Source organism: Glycine max, chromosome 7 (genome assembly GCF_000004515.6).
Source record: "Glycine max cultivar Williams 82 chromosome 7, Glycine_max_v4.0, whole genome shotgun sequence".
Lineage (NCBI taxonomy): Eukaryota > Viridiplantae > Streptophyta > Magnoliopsida > Fabales > Fabaceae > Glycine > Glycine max.
In genome coordinates, this window is record NC_038243.2 from 37,655,394 (window position 1) to 37,673,115 (window position 17,722).

Consider the following 17,722-nt stretch of genomic DNA (forward strand, 5'->3'; position numbering starts at 1 on the left):
TTACAGATTCAGAAGAAATATAGATCCTGAAACCGTATAATGCAAAAGGCCAGAAATTTTCGTTTATACACGGGATTTCTGAATCTTCCTCATGTTAATTTCAAGGAAAATGAAAATCCCCACAGAAAAAGACAAAAATGTAAAAGATGAAGTGGCAAAATATTGAACAAATACAAGAGTAGTAGACAGAACATGTTATACCATGTTCATCTGAAAACCTCGTAAAATTTCTCTAGGACAAGTAGACCTGAATCTATTGACTCCAAGGGATCCTTTCGAAGACGGTGCCTCAAGCAGTTAGGGATGACAGTAGCAATATCCTCTGCACTTACTTTGTCTCTTCCCTTGAGGGCAGCAAGAGCTTTTGCAGCTCTGTTTGTTACTATGTCTCCTCTTAATCCGTCCACATTCAACTCTGCACATACCTTGGAGATCTTTACCTTGAGATCACGATCAATTTGAACAGAAGAAAGAAAACTCCTTGCTGAGGCAATTTGTTGCTGGAGCTTTTCTTGCTCTGCCTTGTAAGAATCCCGGAAAACCTTCGGATTTTTGTCAAAACGAGCTCTCTCCTCCACAATCTTCACTCTTAGCTCAGCATCCCTCACAGTCCCTACTTGAGCATGCATTCCAAACCTATCCAGCAGTTGTGGCCTGAGCTCCCCTTCTTCAGGGTTGCCTGAACCAATTAGGATAAACCTAGCAGGATGTGAGATCGAAATACCCTCTCTCTCCACCGTGTTCCAACCTGATGCAGCAGAATCCAACAATACATCAACTAAGTGATCATCCAAAAGGTTAACTTCATCAACATACAGAATTCCCCTATTAGCTTTAGCCAGTAGACCTGGCTCAAATGCCTTTACACCCTCAGTGAGGGCCTTCTCAATGTCAATTGTCCCGCAGACTCTATCTTCTGTAGCTCCCAATGGCAAATCCACCATGTTAATTTTGGAGAAGACAACCTGAAGCTGCTCTCCTTTTATCACACGCTCTCTCACTTCAACACCCATGAATTCTGGATCCTCTGGGTCTGAATTATATGGGTCACCAGCAACAACCTTGATTTCAGGAAGCAAATCTACCAATGATCTAACAGTTGTAGATTTCCCCGTTCCTCTGTCCCCCATGATCATTACACCTCCAATCTTGGGATCAATTACATTTAGGAGAAGGCAAAGCTTCATCTCATCCTGTCCCACTATAGCAGAAAATGGGTACACCGGCCTCTGGCTCTCGTTAAAAGCAATCTTCTGAGCCTGGATTAAGTTTAGAGTAGAAATGTTATCAAAATGGGAAACATAAAAACCAAAAACAAAAGTTACAAGTGCCAAATTTGATGAGTTCAATTTTTTCCCCACATGTTTCTTTCTTTGAAGGTAATCCTATTCGGACTGGAAACATTGTTACACTAAATTAGGACACCTCTTAGTAGAGATTCAAACCTTGGTTCGACATATTGTGAGGAACTAGTCCCTTATGCTAGACCCAACCCCCCTTGTCAGTTTAATTTTGATACAAGTTAGTGTTAAGATTTTTTACATTGTCAATCAATTATATAACTTTTAAAGTAATCATTACAAAATTCAACAATCTCCCTATATACGACAAGACAATCCATAATTAATTAAATAATAATGTAAAAAACCTTTACACTGATTATTCATTCTAATTAAATTCATTTTTTTTATATTAGTAAGGTTAAGAATGATGAACAAAGTCAAGGTGGTCTGACTTAGTTGGTTGAGCAAGGGTGGGTAAGTTGTTATAAATCCCCTGGCACCGTCTTTAATTTCCACGGGTCAATAAAAAAAAAAAAAAAGGAATAACGAGCAAAAATGGCCGAGTAAAACCCAACAGTGTGCCAAGGTATTTGAACACTACAATATAAGCCCTAATCTTTTTCAGTTTTCATCACATGACATTTCATCCCTATCCAATCACACCCTACTGTATGTGCAAATACAATAGAAACAAAATATCTCTCTAATATGGTCCCAAAATTATGTCCTCAACTCATGCTTTACTAACATACCTGTTGTGCAGAGTTAAGTTGAGTGGCAACAACACTTGTAACCTTGACGCCGTGAAATCCATTTCCTCCGCAAAACTTGCGCCCAAATACCTGCACTGCAAAGCCACAAATAAAATAAATAATCATTCAGCTCACAATTACACCCAAAAAAAACAAAGGTTCAGATGAGATGAGACGATGTTAATTGTTGTAATGTACCTGTGGTTAGAGAGGGAGAATTGGTGGCAAGGGATTGGGAAGAGTGGTATCGTGAAGAGAGGAAGGCAATTGAAGATGTGCCAAACATGGACGCCATTCTTTTTATTTGTTTCTTCCTTTGTGTTGTTATTTATTGAAGTTGTTTTTTTCTTTTTACACGTACACGGGACAAGAGTTTGGCTTTGGCATGTGAGAGTGAGACTAGGCTAAGGATAAGTTGAAGGAAGATTTGAGATTTCACTGTTTTGGTCGTATCTTTTTCTCATCTCTCCTTCCTGCTTTTGGTATGGCCACTCACTTCTTAAGTACTCAATATCTTGCATTTGTCGTATTTTAAAAATATGCTATGATGGACCATTTGCTGGTTAAAACAAATGATTCCAACACTGACCTGCTCATTTTAAAGTGGAATGAAATTTGATTTGATAGAATTTTTTTCAAATTATTAAATATATTACTTTTTATTTTGAAATTCTTTTCTTTCTGGGTCAAGCTTGGATGTAATCATTCTTCCAAAAAAAAAAAAAACTTGGGTGTAATCTATAATCACCATTACATTTTTTACATGATGTCAGTTTCTTAAATGAATTTTAGCATTTCAAAAAATTACTTTATAGTATTTTTACCACAAACTTTAATTATTTATTACATTAAATGATTTAACAAGAGTAATATCATATATTTACCACAATAAACTTGTTTTTTTAACTCAAAGTTATATTCCCAAAAATGTAATAACAAAAATTCCCAAAAAACATTATTTTCTGAGATTGTTTTTCTTAAAAAATTAAATCATGGAAAACAAACATTCTTAGCTTAAGATTTCCAAGAAAATAATTTTTCTTGTACCAAACACCCCCACAGGTGTAATTCATCTATTATCGATGTTTTCTTTCTCTCTCTCTGCAACAAACCACCCTTAAATATTTCCAATAAGTTTATAACAAACCACCCTTAAATATATTAACAAAAATAATATTCATGGAGAGTAGGCATTAAGAACAAATTATATCAAAAGGAATCAGACCACTGCCTGCCACCAAAGTAAGGTGGCATGGTATTCACTGAAAACCCCACTATGGTTCAGGTTTACCCAAAAATTTCTCATGTTCAAGAGATCTCCAATATAAAAGAGGGGAGAGAGAGAGAGAGACAGATCCAATAAGTTGTATTTCCATCTAAGGGGTCAAGTATTGGTTGGCGTCTTGGCGAATAGAACTAAAAGGGACAAAAGTAGGAAGACCTCAGCTTAAGTTACAAGTTCAGCAAAACCAAAAATTGTAAAGCCTCACACAGTTATAAACAGAGAGAATCATACAGATGCTTCCTGCTAACTTCAAAAGGCAAAGTTACGGAGATTCTAGCAGTAAATTTGATGTCCTCAATATATAAGTAAATGAACAACAAAATTTATATCTCTTTTTCTTCCCCAAAATGTAAGGTATATCGAGTTGTTATGATTTATCCTTTTATGTTGTCACCAAGAGATAAGCTAGGCCCTTTAGGTATTCAACAATCTCTGATCCACCAAGCTTTGAACTTCCAAATACTCTATCAACAAATGTGATTGGGACCTGTACACATTTGAATTTTAAGTCAGCTATGAAGTGAATAATGAACAGGGTGATAAGCATTGAACAGGATAATTATATTGAGAACTCTAAGCTATCTACTCAAGTATTCGGGAAGGTGGTAAAAAGGTGTAGTAAGCACAAAAAAGGTGGGGGGGAGGCTAAACTGCTGAAGCACATTAAACACATAATGTAATTAACTAGCATTCAAATTTCCCACATGATTTAAATGCATATCTAGATTCAAATATTAAAGTTTAGAACATCATACTTTTGTCTAAATAAATGCATATAAACTTCTCTGTAATCAACTAGCAGTCATGCATGTGCCCAATGGCAAGCAAACATTATGATTCCACAAAGATAAAGATAGAACAATGGAAAGGAATAGGGACACTGTTTAACCAGTTACCATTTCAAGCAGTTTACATACAAAGCACAGGACTGTACGAGTATGCTTGTCACTCAAATTTGCAATCTTAATATCAAATACATCTTTCATGATTAGTTACATGTCAGTGTCACACAATGCACTCAATCTAATGAATTATTCAGTGATCTATGGAAGACCAATAGCCTACCTAAATAGGTAATTTGACAACAAGGTCAGATAACAAAGCCATAACAACTTAGATTCAATATATGGACCTAGCATGTCTGCATGGATAACACATGTTGATTGTCTCAACATACAAACATATACATATCATCACCCATTACTGAATCTACTTTAAAGCAATTCCAAGGCCAACCGAAGGCACATAAAAGGGTGTATATGCATTTGGAAACACGCTTAGTTCCAGGATTGACCAACAAACATCTGTAAGATGTAGTCAATTATAACTCCTATAGTTAAAAAAAAAATCATGTTTCATTGTTCAATCAACATTTTTTAAGAACAAAAAGTACAAGTTATATCAAAAGAAATTATGCTAGTTACATCAAGAGTCAAGATACATACAAATGGCAAACACTGTACTGATAAATGCTATTACATATCAAACTCAAGATCTATAAAATCAACATAACAACCAGGTTAATACTAATTATAAGCATCATGAATTAAACAACTGTACCTCTTCAATATGGTACCCTTTTCTGGATGCCCGTACTATCATTTCCATTTGAAAGACATATCCTTTACTAACACAGCAACTAATGATATCTTCAAGCACTGATTTCCTATAAAGTCTACAAAGAAAAACAAAACATCACTTTCAAACTTGGGAACAGGGGAGCAACCAACACTCATGAAATTGCTAATACCAATTATCAAGCTTTATACCTAAAAGATCCTGTCAAATCTGAGACACCAGGCCATAAAAGTGTTTGTGCAAGAACATTTGCCCCCCTGCTAGTTAGCTTACGCATAAGATTCCATCCATGCACACCACCACCTTTAACATAACGAGTCCCTGTAACTATATCAGCACCAGTCTCCGACTGCTTTCTGAAATGTGAAAGGGAATGATTAAATTGTGGCAGGTAAACAAGAAAACAAGAAAGAAATCACTAGAACCTTTCGTTACCTAATGAAGTTTGGCAAATATTTTGGCTGCAGAAGACATAAATAGATCAGACAAAGACAAATAAATAAATAAGAAAAAAAAATGATTATGCAACTAATAAATTCTCTAAACTAAAGATCCAAAAAAGAAGTTCATCCAACCCTTCTTTTTATTCCCTTTCAAATTAACAGTCTGTTTGTATATGGATGGAAACAGAGCTTTGTGGCTGATTAAGGGCCCATTTCTTTTAATGTTGGGTATAATTGACTTCAAGCCATTGAAGATGATTGGGTTATGTATCCAAATGAAACATGTGCACAGTGCGGGGAATTAATTCCTGGTGTAAAACAAATAGACCCAAAAAATTTCGCTCTGAATGGGGCCATGTAATTTTGCATGGGAAAGTGTGGAGAATCACAATTGTATTGTAAAACAAACAGGCTCTTAATCATTCTTCATAAATTCAAACTATCCTCTACATGCGAATAGCATAACTTACATGGTGAGATAGATCAGCATCCATGATGACAACAAAATTTCCAGATGCATGCTTCATGCCATGAATATAAGCAGTTCCTGCAAATTAATTGCATCAAAGGCTAGTTTATCAAAATCATTTGGTACAAGTATAAGGTACATACCCAAACCCAACTTCCTAGGGCGTGCTCTTAACAGCTGAAACCAGGAATAAGCAGGGTTACTCTATATGAAGGGGGTGAGATAGACCCCAAAAAATAGAATAAAATCTAAATCATGCGTGAATTGTTGTGTCTATATGAAAATTTAATTGGTAAATGTCACTGCTTACAATCCGATCTTCTCCATAAACTTGCTGCAGTTGTTTTACAACATCCTGAGTACCATCAGGACTCCCATCGTCCACAATAATAATTTCAAAATCAGCATCCCTGAATTGAGCAACAAAAAGAAGTATTCATAAAGATGATTGATCATATATAGAGACGGCATAAGAGATAGCTTTTTAAAATTTTTGCAAGGAAAAAAGGAACTTTCTTATTAAAATTCTCTCTTGTGTATTGGGTTAAAAGAAAAGCCATATATTACAAAATGATTACTATTTATTTGCATTATACACATAGGAACATGCTTATATTGCCCAAATCATAAAATAACTATTGAGAACCTAGCTTATAAATTATATCCATACTTTACAGAATAAAAAGAACTGTTACAAGGGAGCATATATAATCATGAGAAGGAGAAATTACCCAAGGTGCTTGAAGATGAGGTAAACAATGAGACCAATGTTGAGACGCTCATTATATGTAGGAACAATTATACTGTACTTGTTTTTTTGCTTCTGATGTCGCCCATCCATTCTGAACTCAACTTGTACCAAATCCACTCAATGCAGTGAGTTCAATGAACTAACAAATACACAATATGAGTTCCAATTAACGTAATACAGAACAATCAACATATTCACACATAGAAACAGGTCTTTTTTAATACACTTATGCTAATCATTTTCTATAATACTACTATTTTGGAGGAGAAGTATTAATTACACTGTTAGAGGCATCAAATTGGCATCTCAATTGGCTAAAATCGACGATCGGTAATAGAGATTAATTGAATCAAAAGACCGTCTCAATAATATTAAAACATAAAGCAATCCCTACGCATGCGTACAGGGACAGAAATGCCAATAGCGGCTCTCAAATTCATCGAAAGGAACAAAAATTGGTGAAGGATCACCTTATTCAAGAAGATCCAAAAACTCAGTTGAAGAAAAAAAAACACAAATTTAAAAGCGTAGAAAGCGGTTTTCTCGATGACAGACTCTACACGAACAGATTCCGTCACAGGATAATTGTGATTAAAGAAAAGAAATTAAGAATAAAAAGGAACGACAGTGGCAGAGATGAACTAACCTAACGACGCGAGATGACGGAGAACAAACACTTCACAAAGGGCAGCAGCAGCAGCAGCTTCAAGCGACGGCGAACGATTGCTCGGAAATTAACGGGCCAAAAACAATGTCAGCTACTAAAAACTTTTTTTTTTATTTGTATTTAAATTATAATTAGTAGAACATAAAAGTTTATTTTTTATATAACTAAATTTATGATCAATAAATATTTTTAAATATATAATTATATTTAGGTTTATGATATATAAATTATATTGTCATGTAATATTATTTTGATTATGGATAATTATTATATATATATATATATATATTGAAATTTAATTTAAAAATAAAAGTGAAAAGGATAAATTAAAAAGATGAATAATTAAAAAAAAGCACATAAATAAAATAAAAGGCAAGTAGTTTGATTTTTTAAACAATTAAAATTTGTAATAAATAAAATTTTAATATAAAATTATATTTTAGATTTATGATGAATAATTTATATTATAATATAGGGTTATTTTGACTAATTTGATTTTTTTAAAAATATTGAATTCAATTTTAAAATAAATATGAAAATAATAAATTGAAAGATCTTTACTCGGAAGTCGGAAGGGCTTTATTTCAAGTTGCACCAAACAAGTTTTTATTAATTTCAAACATCTTTTTTAGCAAATATAAGAAGAAAAAAATCAATTTCAATTTCTATTATTAAGAAAATTAAATATACTAATAAAAGATAAAAGGAGAATGATTTAAGTTGAACAATAAAAATGTGTTTTAGGTAATTGTTAAATCAAATTAAAATTTTAAAATGTATTTGAAAGAATAAATTTTAAAATAAATAAATACTTTATATACCACACAAGAAGAAACTTGAGTCCTCGTCTAAATTGCCTAAATCTCTCACTATTATGTTGATCCTAGTAAGTTATTAAGATGAATATTTTTATATATAATAATAAGTGTTGACTTAAAATTAAAATTAAGAAATATATGTCAAAGGAATAAAAAAAATAAAAAAATAAAATAAATAACTCTTAAATAAACTCTCATTTTACAATATTATATTCTCAAACTGATGATTAATTTTGTAAAAGTTGAAACATATACACTTTTTGTTTTTTCTTCTTGTGTGTTTGGACACACGTCCATCCGTCCAATACTCACGTTCAGCCATAAAACCATGTCCATTTTGTATGTTTACGCAGAAGCAACCGGTTGAAGCTGTTTTGTTGTTAATCTCATTTATTCAGTTGCGGAAATGAGAAGAAGTTGTGATAACTAGTTTTGGTAGGGAGGAAATTGGTAGAAGGGAGAGATATGAAATTAATTTGCTTTGTTTGGTAAAGAAGATTAGAATGAAAATAATTTCAAAATTTGTAGAACCTTCACTCACTCATCTTTTTATGTCTTTTTTCTTCTTTTTTTTTTTCAATCAAATATGTTCCATTTTTACTTTTTTTTTTTTTTTTTTTACCGAAACATCCCAATTCATATCATTAGTAATCAAAGAGTAAATGCAATGAAAATATTTGAAAGAACCTTCACTCATTTTGATTTTCATCTATTTTATTTTGGTTTAAATATAGTTTTGTCTTTACAATTAAGTATTTTTTTATTTTCTTCTTTGCAATTTTTTTTCCTTATCCTTAAAAAACTTTAAATAATATTTTAAACATTAAAAAAATATCTAAAGTATTATAAAAAAATTATAAAAACAAAAAATAAAAAATACTAAAGGACTGAATAAATATTTAAATCTTTCTATTTTCATTCATTGAATTTCACTCCTCTAGTTCTCTCTAGCAAATAATAGCCATTTCCTTGCTTTTCTACTTGTTACCCGCCTTTTTGAAGTTTGGAGTTAGAAGCCGTTAGTGCTTATATAAAGCGTTAATTCGAGCAACCAGTGCCTACTTGCAAGTTCCTATCGTTTCCTCTTTCGCGCTCCGACGCTCTCAAAGCTGCCATGTCCATTTTCTCGTAGCCAAACGGTGAAAATTTTCTCTCATTTCTTTTCTCATCTTAACCAAACTAAAACTCTATCGCAGTCTATCGTCACACTCGTTCATTCGGTTGCAGAAATCTCAAATCCCTACCTTCTCTCAAGCTTTTCATCTTACGATTCCGTTTCCGCCGAGTTCACTGCGTTTCTCGGATCTGTAAGTCACGCATTTCTTTCCAGTTTTGAAGTTATCTCATTGCGAATCTCAAAATTTCTTGCGTGTCTCAGCTTCAATTGCCATAAACTTTTGTTAAATTTGCTATCTATGAGCTTCAACTAATTATGTTATCGGAATAGTCATAGATTCGTGTATACTTGATTTGTGACCTGTTTCTTTTTACTTTTTAGCGAATTGTATTGTAACAATCGTAGATATACCTCCGTTTATTTTCAACTAATGCCGAATACTGGAACAATTGTAGATATATCAAACTGCAGCTGCTATATCTTTTTGGTCATAATTACAATTTTAGGATCTATTGGCGAATGAATTTCTGATTTAGAGTGATCTACAACGTTCAAATATGGTTCATATGCTGGTTCATCGAAAATCCTTTTGTTTAACTCATCCTAAGTTAGTGTTCAGTAGGATATCCGTTATTGTAATTTTCTCTACTCTTCTATTCTCATTAATTGTTAGTGATTTGTATTCTCGTGGCTTATTTCGGCAAATGCTTGATACCGTTGTTTCTTATTATTTTGTATTTCGTCACCGGAGTGACCAAGGAACTTGTCTTTCTGATATAACATTTTTTTTTCATCTCTTAAGTTAGAACATCTATCGTAGATAATGATCTGTATTGTTTGTGTTGGTACTTGGTAGTTGGAATTATAGTTAAACATTTTTATTCCCTACTTTTTAATTTGAATACGACAATTTTGTCCTAGCTGAGGTGTGAATCAGAAACTTTGGTGACCTTAAGGAATGGCAGAACAGAACAAGGAATCCTCAGCTTCAGATCCAAAGGAGAAAAAATCATCGCTAGGTTTTTCTCTTCATTGATTTTGACTTTTATGATGTAGTGAGTATTATAAGTAGTTTCTTTCTAGTTCTTTTTATGGAAACAAGTAACAGTATGAGAGGAAAGAATGGATGATCTTGGAATTGATTGCATATGACAGTGCATTTAGTTATTGAATTTACTAGTCAGCACTGTTTTGGAATTACTGTATCTTCATGGTTCACACAAGTTAGGGAAGCATAAAAGTTTATTACAGTTATAGTCTTTTAGGTGAAGTCCTTATCCTTCCCTGAAGTTGATGTCATTTCTGATTGAAATCAGGGCTTTGGTTTCTCCAAATGAAATACTCTTGCAGAAAGTCTCACCATAGATTATCTTCAACTGCCTTGGAAAATGAAGGGAACACAAAATTATAAGACAAACAAGTAAAAAGAGAATTCAGCAGTCAAATAATTTCTGGAATAGATGACCTAAGTTCTTCACACCATACTTAAGGGATAGTATTTTATTTATTTATTATTGATACATTCCTTAATCCTAAATATATGCAAGATTCTTAGATGTCTTGCAACTTCTTGTAAATTTCTGAGATTGCATTCTCACCTACTCCATGGGAGAACCAAATATTTTCTTTTCTTTTTTCTCTTTTTCTTCTCTCGTGGTTGGGTAAAAACAACAATAATGATTTATGTAAGTATCAATTTCTTTGCATTTTTCAATTCAAACAGATGATGAAATTGGAAATGAATTTCTTGGCTCCTGGAAATCCATGTCAATGGCAGATGATGATGCAATGGACTTTAGCTTTGACACTGTTTCTAAAGGCAAGAAGAAGACATTTGACTTTGAAAAACTGTAAGTCTTCCTAACTTCCTAAAGTTAAGAGTTTAGGTTATGCTAAGTGAAATATGGATGGCAACTGGCAAGGGTGCTGTTATTGGTTTCATTCTGAATCCTTCTCTCAGTTCTCTGTTTTAAAATAATTTTAGTTTGACAGGTTCAATATTTTGCACTTATACTGGTGAAGGGTGCTATAATAAATTAAATGTTCATTATTTTGATCTTTTTGCATATCTGTGGTGATTGTGATGTTTTATATAAAAGAGAATTTCATTTAAGGAACAAATTACCTGGATATACATATGTGCTTATGTAATGCAGTTTTGACTTACGAGTTTGTAGTTCCTGATTTGACGTGTTACAAATAATCCTTGGTAGGGACATGAATTTTAATCTGGATGGTGAATTCGACAAGATATCATCATTTAAGTTGGACATGTCAGATCTTGATTTTACATGCCCACCTAAGAAGAATTCCCAGTCTAAGGATAAGAAAGGCGAAGTATCTGGTGCAAAAGCTGGGAAGCAAGATGGGTTTAATTTCAGCTTTGATTTTAATGAGTAAGTGGGTGAAAACATTTGAGGCAAAAATCAATTAAAGCACAGATGTTATTTTTGGTTTATGCAGCATGAAAGTGAGTGATTTGAAGGTATAAATCTATTCTCACACTTTTGCACTTGTTATTTGCATAGGTTGGATAGCTTCAATCTTCATTCAAGCTTCATGAAAGAAGATACTACCTCCAACAGTAGCCCAAAAAAAAAGGGAGTAACTACTGAAGGAAGTGATAAAGGTGGTAAAATGCTTAAAACCAATGATGATGAAGGTGCTCATGCATCTAATGATAGCACAGCTGTGAAATCCCATGCATCAGAGAGGCTGGAAACTTTGAAGGTTGAGACTATGGTTGGTATCCCAGGGAATCTAGTTTCCAAACAGGATGGTTCTGTTTCCAAAATTTCATCCTCTGGGAATCTTGACATGCCAATGGAGAATCAAACTTTAGATACAAATAAACATAAAAGTACAGAAGAAATTGATCAAGAAAGAGACTTACCAGAGAAGACAAAGTTAACAGAATCAAAATCTGAGCAGGTTATCAATATGGCATGTTCTCAGTCAGTAGGTCAGAGTGATTCAGACCAGCACACTATCTCAGACCAGCATACAAATGTTTTTTCATCTGGAACAAGAGTCAGTAATGTTTCAGGAGATAAACAAGAGGTTAACGATAAGACAACATATCAGTGTAAAAAAATGTTTTCTTCTGGAACAAGAGAAATTAATGTTTCGGGTGACATACAAGAGGTTAATGATAAGGCAACAAACATGAAATCTGATAGTGTAGACTTACAATTAGTGCATTCCTCCCCACATCACATCACTAAGTCAGATAGCAGTGTTGGAGAACCAATTACTCTAGGTAGCAGTACCCAAGAAGTTACTAATGACCCACAGCCAGAAAAGAGGAATACAAGTTGTGAAAATATTAATAAAACTGATGCCTTGAAGAAGATTTCATGTGACAATGGCAACAGAGAAAACAAAAATACAACTTCAGTGTGTCATTTGGCTCCCGCAAACAGGTCAAATTATTATGATCCTTTTATTATTATGTCTTTATGAATGTTAGTCTGTAGTTTATTTCTGTTATTAGCTGAGTTTCTGAAAATGTCATTCTGTAAGGTAGCTGGTTTATTTCTTTTATTGTGGTTTTCATGTTTTTCACTCATTTGATACAGTAAACCTGTAGTTGAAAAAATGATGCTGATGAAAGATAAAAAACTCCAAGATATGCAGTCAAATATGTTCAGCACGCCAGAGGGCAAAAGGTCTTTAAAACAACCTTCATCAACAGTTGGGACAAAGGGTTGCTCCCTTGGCAACAAAAAAAATGCTGAAATGCTCCTCGGACCCATCACTCAAGCACGGTGTGTTATGGTTGTGATAACAATAGTAGTTATTGGCCTTTCAATGGTGGAATGATCATTTATATCTCTCAACAGGGAGAACTTCAGGTCAAATGATACAAGACTTGGAAGCAAATTGGTAGGTGATTCCCTCACATATTCCAGCAAATTAACGAGGGATGCAGCAGCTTTGCTAGGTAGTAAAGATAATCTTATAAGTAGTAGAAATACCAGGTAATATATATGTTCCTGGACTTCTGTAAAACTAGAAGCTTCTTACTTTACAGTCACTCTTTTCCACAAACTGCATAAATGATATTTTTGCAGAAGTTAGATTGTTACTTCCTTGTAATGAATGTGACTGTTACTTCTGATCATGATCAGGGAGGGCAATGTTTCTGATGCTACAACATGTTCAGGAAAATTGGCTGGAAATAAGAAATCATTTTCTGATGAAGTAAATAAAGGCAAGACCACGTTTCTAGAAATCGGCATGTCAACTAAAGATGTTAGTATGTCAAGGTAAGGCAGCTTCTGTTGAGTTTTGGCTATGCTAACCTACAGTACTATGAATTAGTTGGTGTTATTTGTCTATGTTTTTCTCTAGATATGGCCAAAAGAAATAAGAGTTTCACTTGAACAATTATGACAATTCAGCTATATTAGATGTCTTGGATTGAGTGAAAGAAATTAACGAAGAATGAGATCAATAAATATTGAAGAGTTAGTTGATGGAAGAATGAAGATGCATCTTTACAAGTATTTGTGTCTCATTCCCTAAAGTTTTTTTTTTTATGTGGTTCTTAATTTTGTTATTTCTAGGCATGGTCTTTTACCACTATGATAAAAACAATCCAAAAATGTGACTTTGATAAGAGCTTTGGTCCTCACCATGATCATATACTGATTTTTCTCGTTAAAATTTAATTCTGTTCATGAAACTTTTCTTTCCTTCAGTGCTTGGATCTTTAGATTATGATAGACTTTTCAGAGACCACTTACTGTAGATTCTTGATTCGATGTAATTAGACTCTAATATTTACATCCTTTTAGTTTATTTCTGGAAATTGATGCTTGGGTGTAGAGAGATATTTTAGTTAGATCTTAAGCTTTAAAGAAGTTCTTTGGGATTATCATAATTTGGACATTAATTTGCCATTCTTTGTGGATTTTTGCAGTTCTCAAGTTAATCCTTCCTGCTTAACAGAGAAGACTGCTAGAATTACTACCCAGGTATCTGCAAATTCTCAACCTGAAGCTTCAGGCAAGGAGTCCTATCAGAAATCAAAGATTGCTTCCATAGAAGGAAATAAACTTTCTTCTTTTAAAAATTGCAAGATCACTCCTGCTCTTTCAAGCTTAAAAACTTCCAGGTCTGGTGCCAAGCGTAGTACTTCCTTCTTCTGTTTTCCTCTTTAACTTCATGCAGAGACCGTTTAAATTAATTTTATGTTATGTCAGGAACTTTGGAGCTAACAGGGTTCTAACAACTTTAAACCAAAAAGAAACAAACTCCTTAGTAAGCTCTGGCCAAAGCATGGACATACAGGGTATTACAGCATCAAAGAATGACCATCCTATTGACAGTGGTGACAATCAGAAGCCTTCAACCCCATTCTTGAAGAGGAAAACTACTGAGGTTTGAAATTTTCGAAGATTTTTACCTTTTGAAGATTGAAGGAAAAAATCATCACTCAAATGATTTGACACTCACAATCCAAGACCTATACTTGTCACCTTCTCTTTTTATAGAGTCATATCTGCAAATGTTGTCATTATTGACTCCTATGTACTTTTGGTGCATAATTCTTCCCCTTGTACCCTTGGTCCACATCCATTCACATAGCTGGAATTAATTTTTTTGTTTCTTCAAAGAAAAGAAAAAGAAAAGAAAATGATGAACATAAAAAGAACCTCATGACTATATTACTCTAAAGATATGGTACCCTTGTGTTCAAATGAATCATCTTACAGAAATTCTTTGATCATCTATAAGACTCAATTCCACAGGCTTCTGAAGCTGATTTTCAATCGTTGAGGCCCCTAAAGCGCATCTCCCAGTCTCCTAGTAAAAGCAGGTCCTGCAGAACTGATTGATTGCTTTAATTTCTCTTTTTTGATGGATTCTGTAGTTTCTTATATTGGTACTTCTGGACAAGTAACAATTCTTAACTGCAGAAATTCTAAAGAATCTTCAGAAGAATTTGTTGGAGAGGTACATAATCAAAGCTTGGGGATTATTATATCTGATGTTTTGTCATATATTTTGATGAGTACTGTTTACTAATAAACACAAGCAGACTTGGGGATATTTAAGTGTGATAATTGTCAATACTAGATTTTCTCTCTCTCTCTCTCTCTCTCTATATATATATATATATATGTTATCCAAATTTCCTTCCATGAAAGTCAGGTAGAGAGTATGCCCAACAATTTACTCTACAATCATTCAACCTCTGGACTTACAAGTCCACCAGCAATTAAAGTGACGGAAGTGGAAATACCTGATTCTATACTCATGGAAGATAACAGCAATGTTGAAAAGGCTGAAGCGTATATGAAAGAACTTGAAGATGTGAGTGATCTGAACATTTTTATCATCTATAGAATTGTTAGTGTTTATTTTAAAATTATTCAATATACTGGGTTATCAAAATCTGTAAGTATATTAAGCTATAGGCATGTATTGAAAAACAGAAGATAGTCTGCTGGTAATAGTTGCCTTCTGCCATCTGGTATGAGTTGAGACATGAAAACAGTTTCATAGAATTCAAGAAGTTGGTCTGGTTACTGAAGAAACATGCTAATATGCTACTAGGTAAACACTTTCTATTTTCTGTGTTTAAAGTATCACTAGAACAGTCCACCTGTGCTTCACACGGTTAGTGAACAAATAAAAAAAAGCAACCCAATTTCAGTCAGAAAAATGCAGAATCAACAAAAAAGAATAAGTAAAGGGTGGGGAAAATTTACATAATGCTTACATCTGTCCAAACAGTTTATATGTATGTATATGAATGAATGATGAACATCTCCCTTACTTTCAACTCCAGTTCCACCAAAATAACCCATTCTCAAATTAGTTACTTTGACACTGTTATTTATTTTATTTTAAGCACTGTATAAGATATTTTGAAGTAAGTGTATCACATGAGAGATGGGAGTATGAGAGCAACAAATCTCAACTGTATAATTAAAATAGACTATTAGCATTAGATCTAATTATAATTATAATTCATAAAATCTTAATCATTCATATATGATTGTACGACTAAAATTAACTCTTTTCACGTACCCACTAGATATGCTCCCATTTTTAATACCAAATTTTGAGGACCAAATTAGGATTGGTGTGTGAAAATAAAAGATGGGTTTTTTGTTTCTCTGAAGTAAAACAGCATGTAATATCTTGCATTTTCAAATTTGTGAACATACATGTTATCAGGACTGATGACTATGTTGGCCTAAGGCTGATCAAGCTACATGCAAGGAAAGACATTTATATCTTCGTTTATAGAGCCATTTCTTGTTCCTAAACTACCCGTTCTTGTGTTTAATTGTATATGCAAGCAAACCAGATTATCTCCTCTCTTAACAAAATCGTAATTTTATACACTTTTAAGTTGCAATTGTTTTCAAATTGAATATGTTTATATGATTTTTAATGGTGGATTTCTTTTTAAATGCGATTTCTAGCAGATTTGTAACATGCTGAAAAAGAAGCACGAGGAAGCAAAAGAATTATTAATTCGAGCCATTGTGAACGACAATAACTTGCTGATGCTTAACCATCCCATTCATGAAGAAGAGATATCCTCCCACACTTTTTATTTTTGTTCATTTCCTCATAGTCATTTAAATAGTACATATTAATGCTGGTTATTTCCTTGACGCTTGTGAACATTCGGAAGGTTCAGAAGTTTGCTTCCCAGTTGATGCCCAAGGGGATTCAAACTTGATCGGCTAAGGTATGTATGCATAAAGATCTTTGCTTTCCTTAAAATGAGAAATTATTAGAAATTTGTCTTTTGTTTGGTCTATTAAGGGTTTAAATTTGTATAAAGTCTATTGTGATGCATGTCTCTAGTCCATTTGATCCTTAATTGTCGTCTTACCTTATGCATTGGTTAACTCAACTAATTTTTTACGTAGAGGGAAAAGGAAAAAGAAAAAAAAAAAAAAAAAAAAAAGAAACTAGTTTTTTCAACCTAAGCCTTTTGCATGTCTTTGAAAATTCTAGTCAGATTTATGGTCTTGAGAACCAACGATGAGGTTAATTAAAATTTGGACTCTATTGCACAATGACACAATGAATGGCCAAATTCAAAGAAAAACGAAGCGTATCATCTGTATGATTTTCTTCTGCAGACGTGGTCGTTCCAATTGCTGAAAAGGGGGAAAGAATCTCGGATGAAAACAGATTTTAGCTGCTACTATTTTTTTTTACAGTGATTGTTGCTACTATTTGTTGAATGTAAATCGTTTCTAAATTCTAAACTATCGGGCTATAAGGCATAACTATGATTCACAAATCAACCCATGAATTGTCTCAGCGTGGGGGTTAATCATTCCATCAACTTGCATTCCTACATAGAAGGAAACAAATCACCAAGAAGTAAATGAGCAAGCATGTATGACTGTATGCTAATTAGCTCTAGATTTTACTTCACAAAAAGACATAATTTAAACTGCTAAGCAATCATGCTTGTTAATTAGCTCCAAAATAAATTCGACACATTAGCCATCATTAACGGTGGGACTCTTTCATAGGTCGAAAGGCAACAGGGTGAGAAATGGGGATACTCGATAAGAC

At 33.4% G+C, this 17,722-nt stretch overlaps 3 protein-coding genes across 5 annotated transcripts; 1 reads left to right on the forward strand and 2 right to left on the reverse strand.

The window, feature by feature from the left end:
- Positions 1-40: 40 nt before the first annotated feature.
- LOC100781940 (magnesium-chelatase subunit ChlI, chloroplastic) lies at positions 41-2,520 on the reverse strand. The gene is made up of 3 exons (XM_003528431.5): positions 2,234-2,520; positions 2,036-2,130; positions 41-1,259 (listed from the first exon to the last, which is right to left on the reverse strand). The coding sequence occupies exons 1-3, from the start codon at positions 2,328-2,330 to the stop codon at positions 207-209; spliced, it is 1,245 nt and encodes a 414-aa protein (XP_003528479.1). The 5' UTR covers positions 2,331-2,520; the 3' UTR covers positions 41-206.
- Positions 2,521-3,390: 870 nt separating this feature from the next.
- On the reverse strand, positions 3,391-7,333 carry LOC100802117 (dolichol-phosphate mannosyltransferase subunit 1). Of its 2 annotated transcripts, none has more exons than XM_006583780.4 (9): positions 7,208-7,333; positions 6,542-6,700; positions 6,121-6,220; positions 5,954-5,987; positions 5,812-5,888; positions 5,334-5,359; positions 5,090-5,254; positions 4,881-4,995; positions 3,391-3,807 (listed from the first exon to the last, which is right to left on the reverse strand). In XM_006583780.4, exons 2-9 carry the CDS (start codon positions 6,649-6,651, stop codon positions 3,703-3,705), a joined length of 732 nt encoding a protein of 243 aa, XP_006583843.1. In that variant the 5' UTR covers positions 6,652-6,700; positions 7,208-7,333; the 3' UTR covers positions 3,391-3,702. The 2 variants fall into 2 exon arrangements, with proteins under 2 accessions (XP_006583843.1, XP_003529363.1); XM_003529315.5 differs by having other exon boundaries at positions 6,542-6,652; positions 7,208-7,308.
- A 1,547-nt stretch (positions 7,334-8,880) lies between these two features.
- Positions 8,881-17,445, forward strand: LOC102660205 (uncharacterized protein At4g18490). 2 transcript variants are annotated; one of them, XM_006583781.4, is made up of 17 exons: positions 8,881-9,185; positions 9,274-9,353; positions 10,085-10,182; positions 10,887-11,013; positions 11,377-11,559; positions 11,692-12,585; positions 12,742-12,930; positions 13,006-13,143; positions 13,294-13,431; positions 14,088-14,282; positions 14,371-14,548; positions 14,920-14,987; positions 15,088-15,124; positions 15,323-15,484; positions 16,609-16,719; positions 16,812-16,877; positions 17,278-17,445. In XM_006583781.4, the coding sequence occupies exons 3-16, from the start codon at positions 10,122-10,124 to the stop codon at positions 16,866-16,868; spliced, it is 2,538 nt and encodes an 845-aa protein (XP_006583844.1). In that variant the 5' UTR covers positions 8,881-9,185; positions 9,274-9,353; positions 10,085-10,121; the 3' UTR covers positions 16,869-16,877; positions 17,278-17,445. The 2 variants fall into 2 exon arrangements, with proteins under 2 accessions (XP_006583844.1, XP_040873294.1); XM_041017360.1 differs by lacking the exon at positions 10,085-10,182.
- Positions 17,446-17,722: the final 277 nt, after the last annotated feature.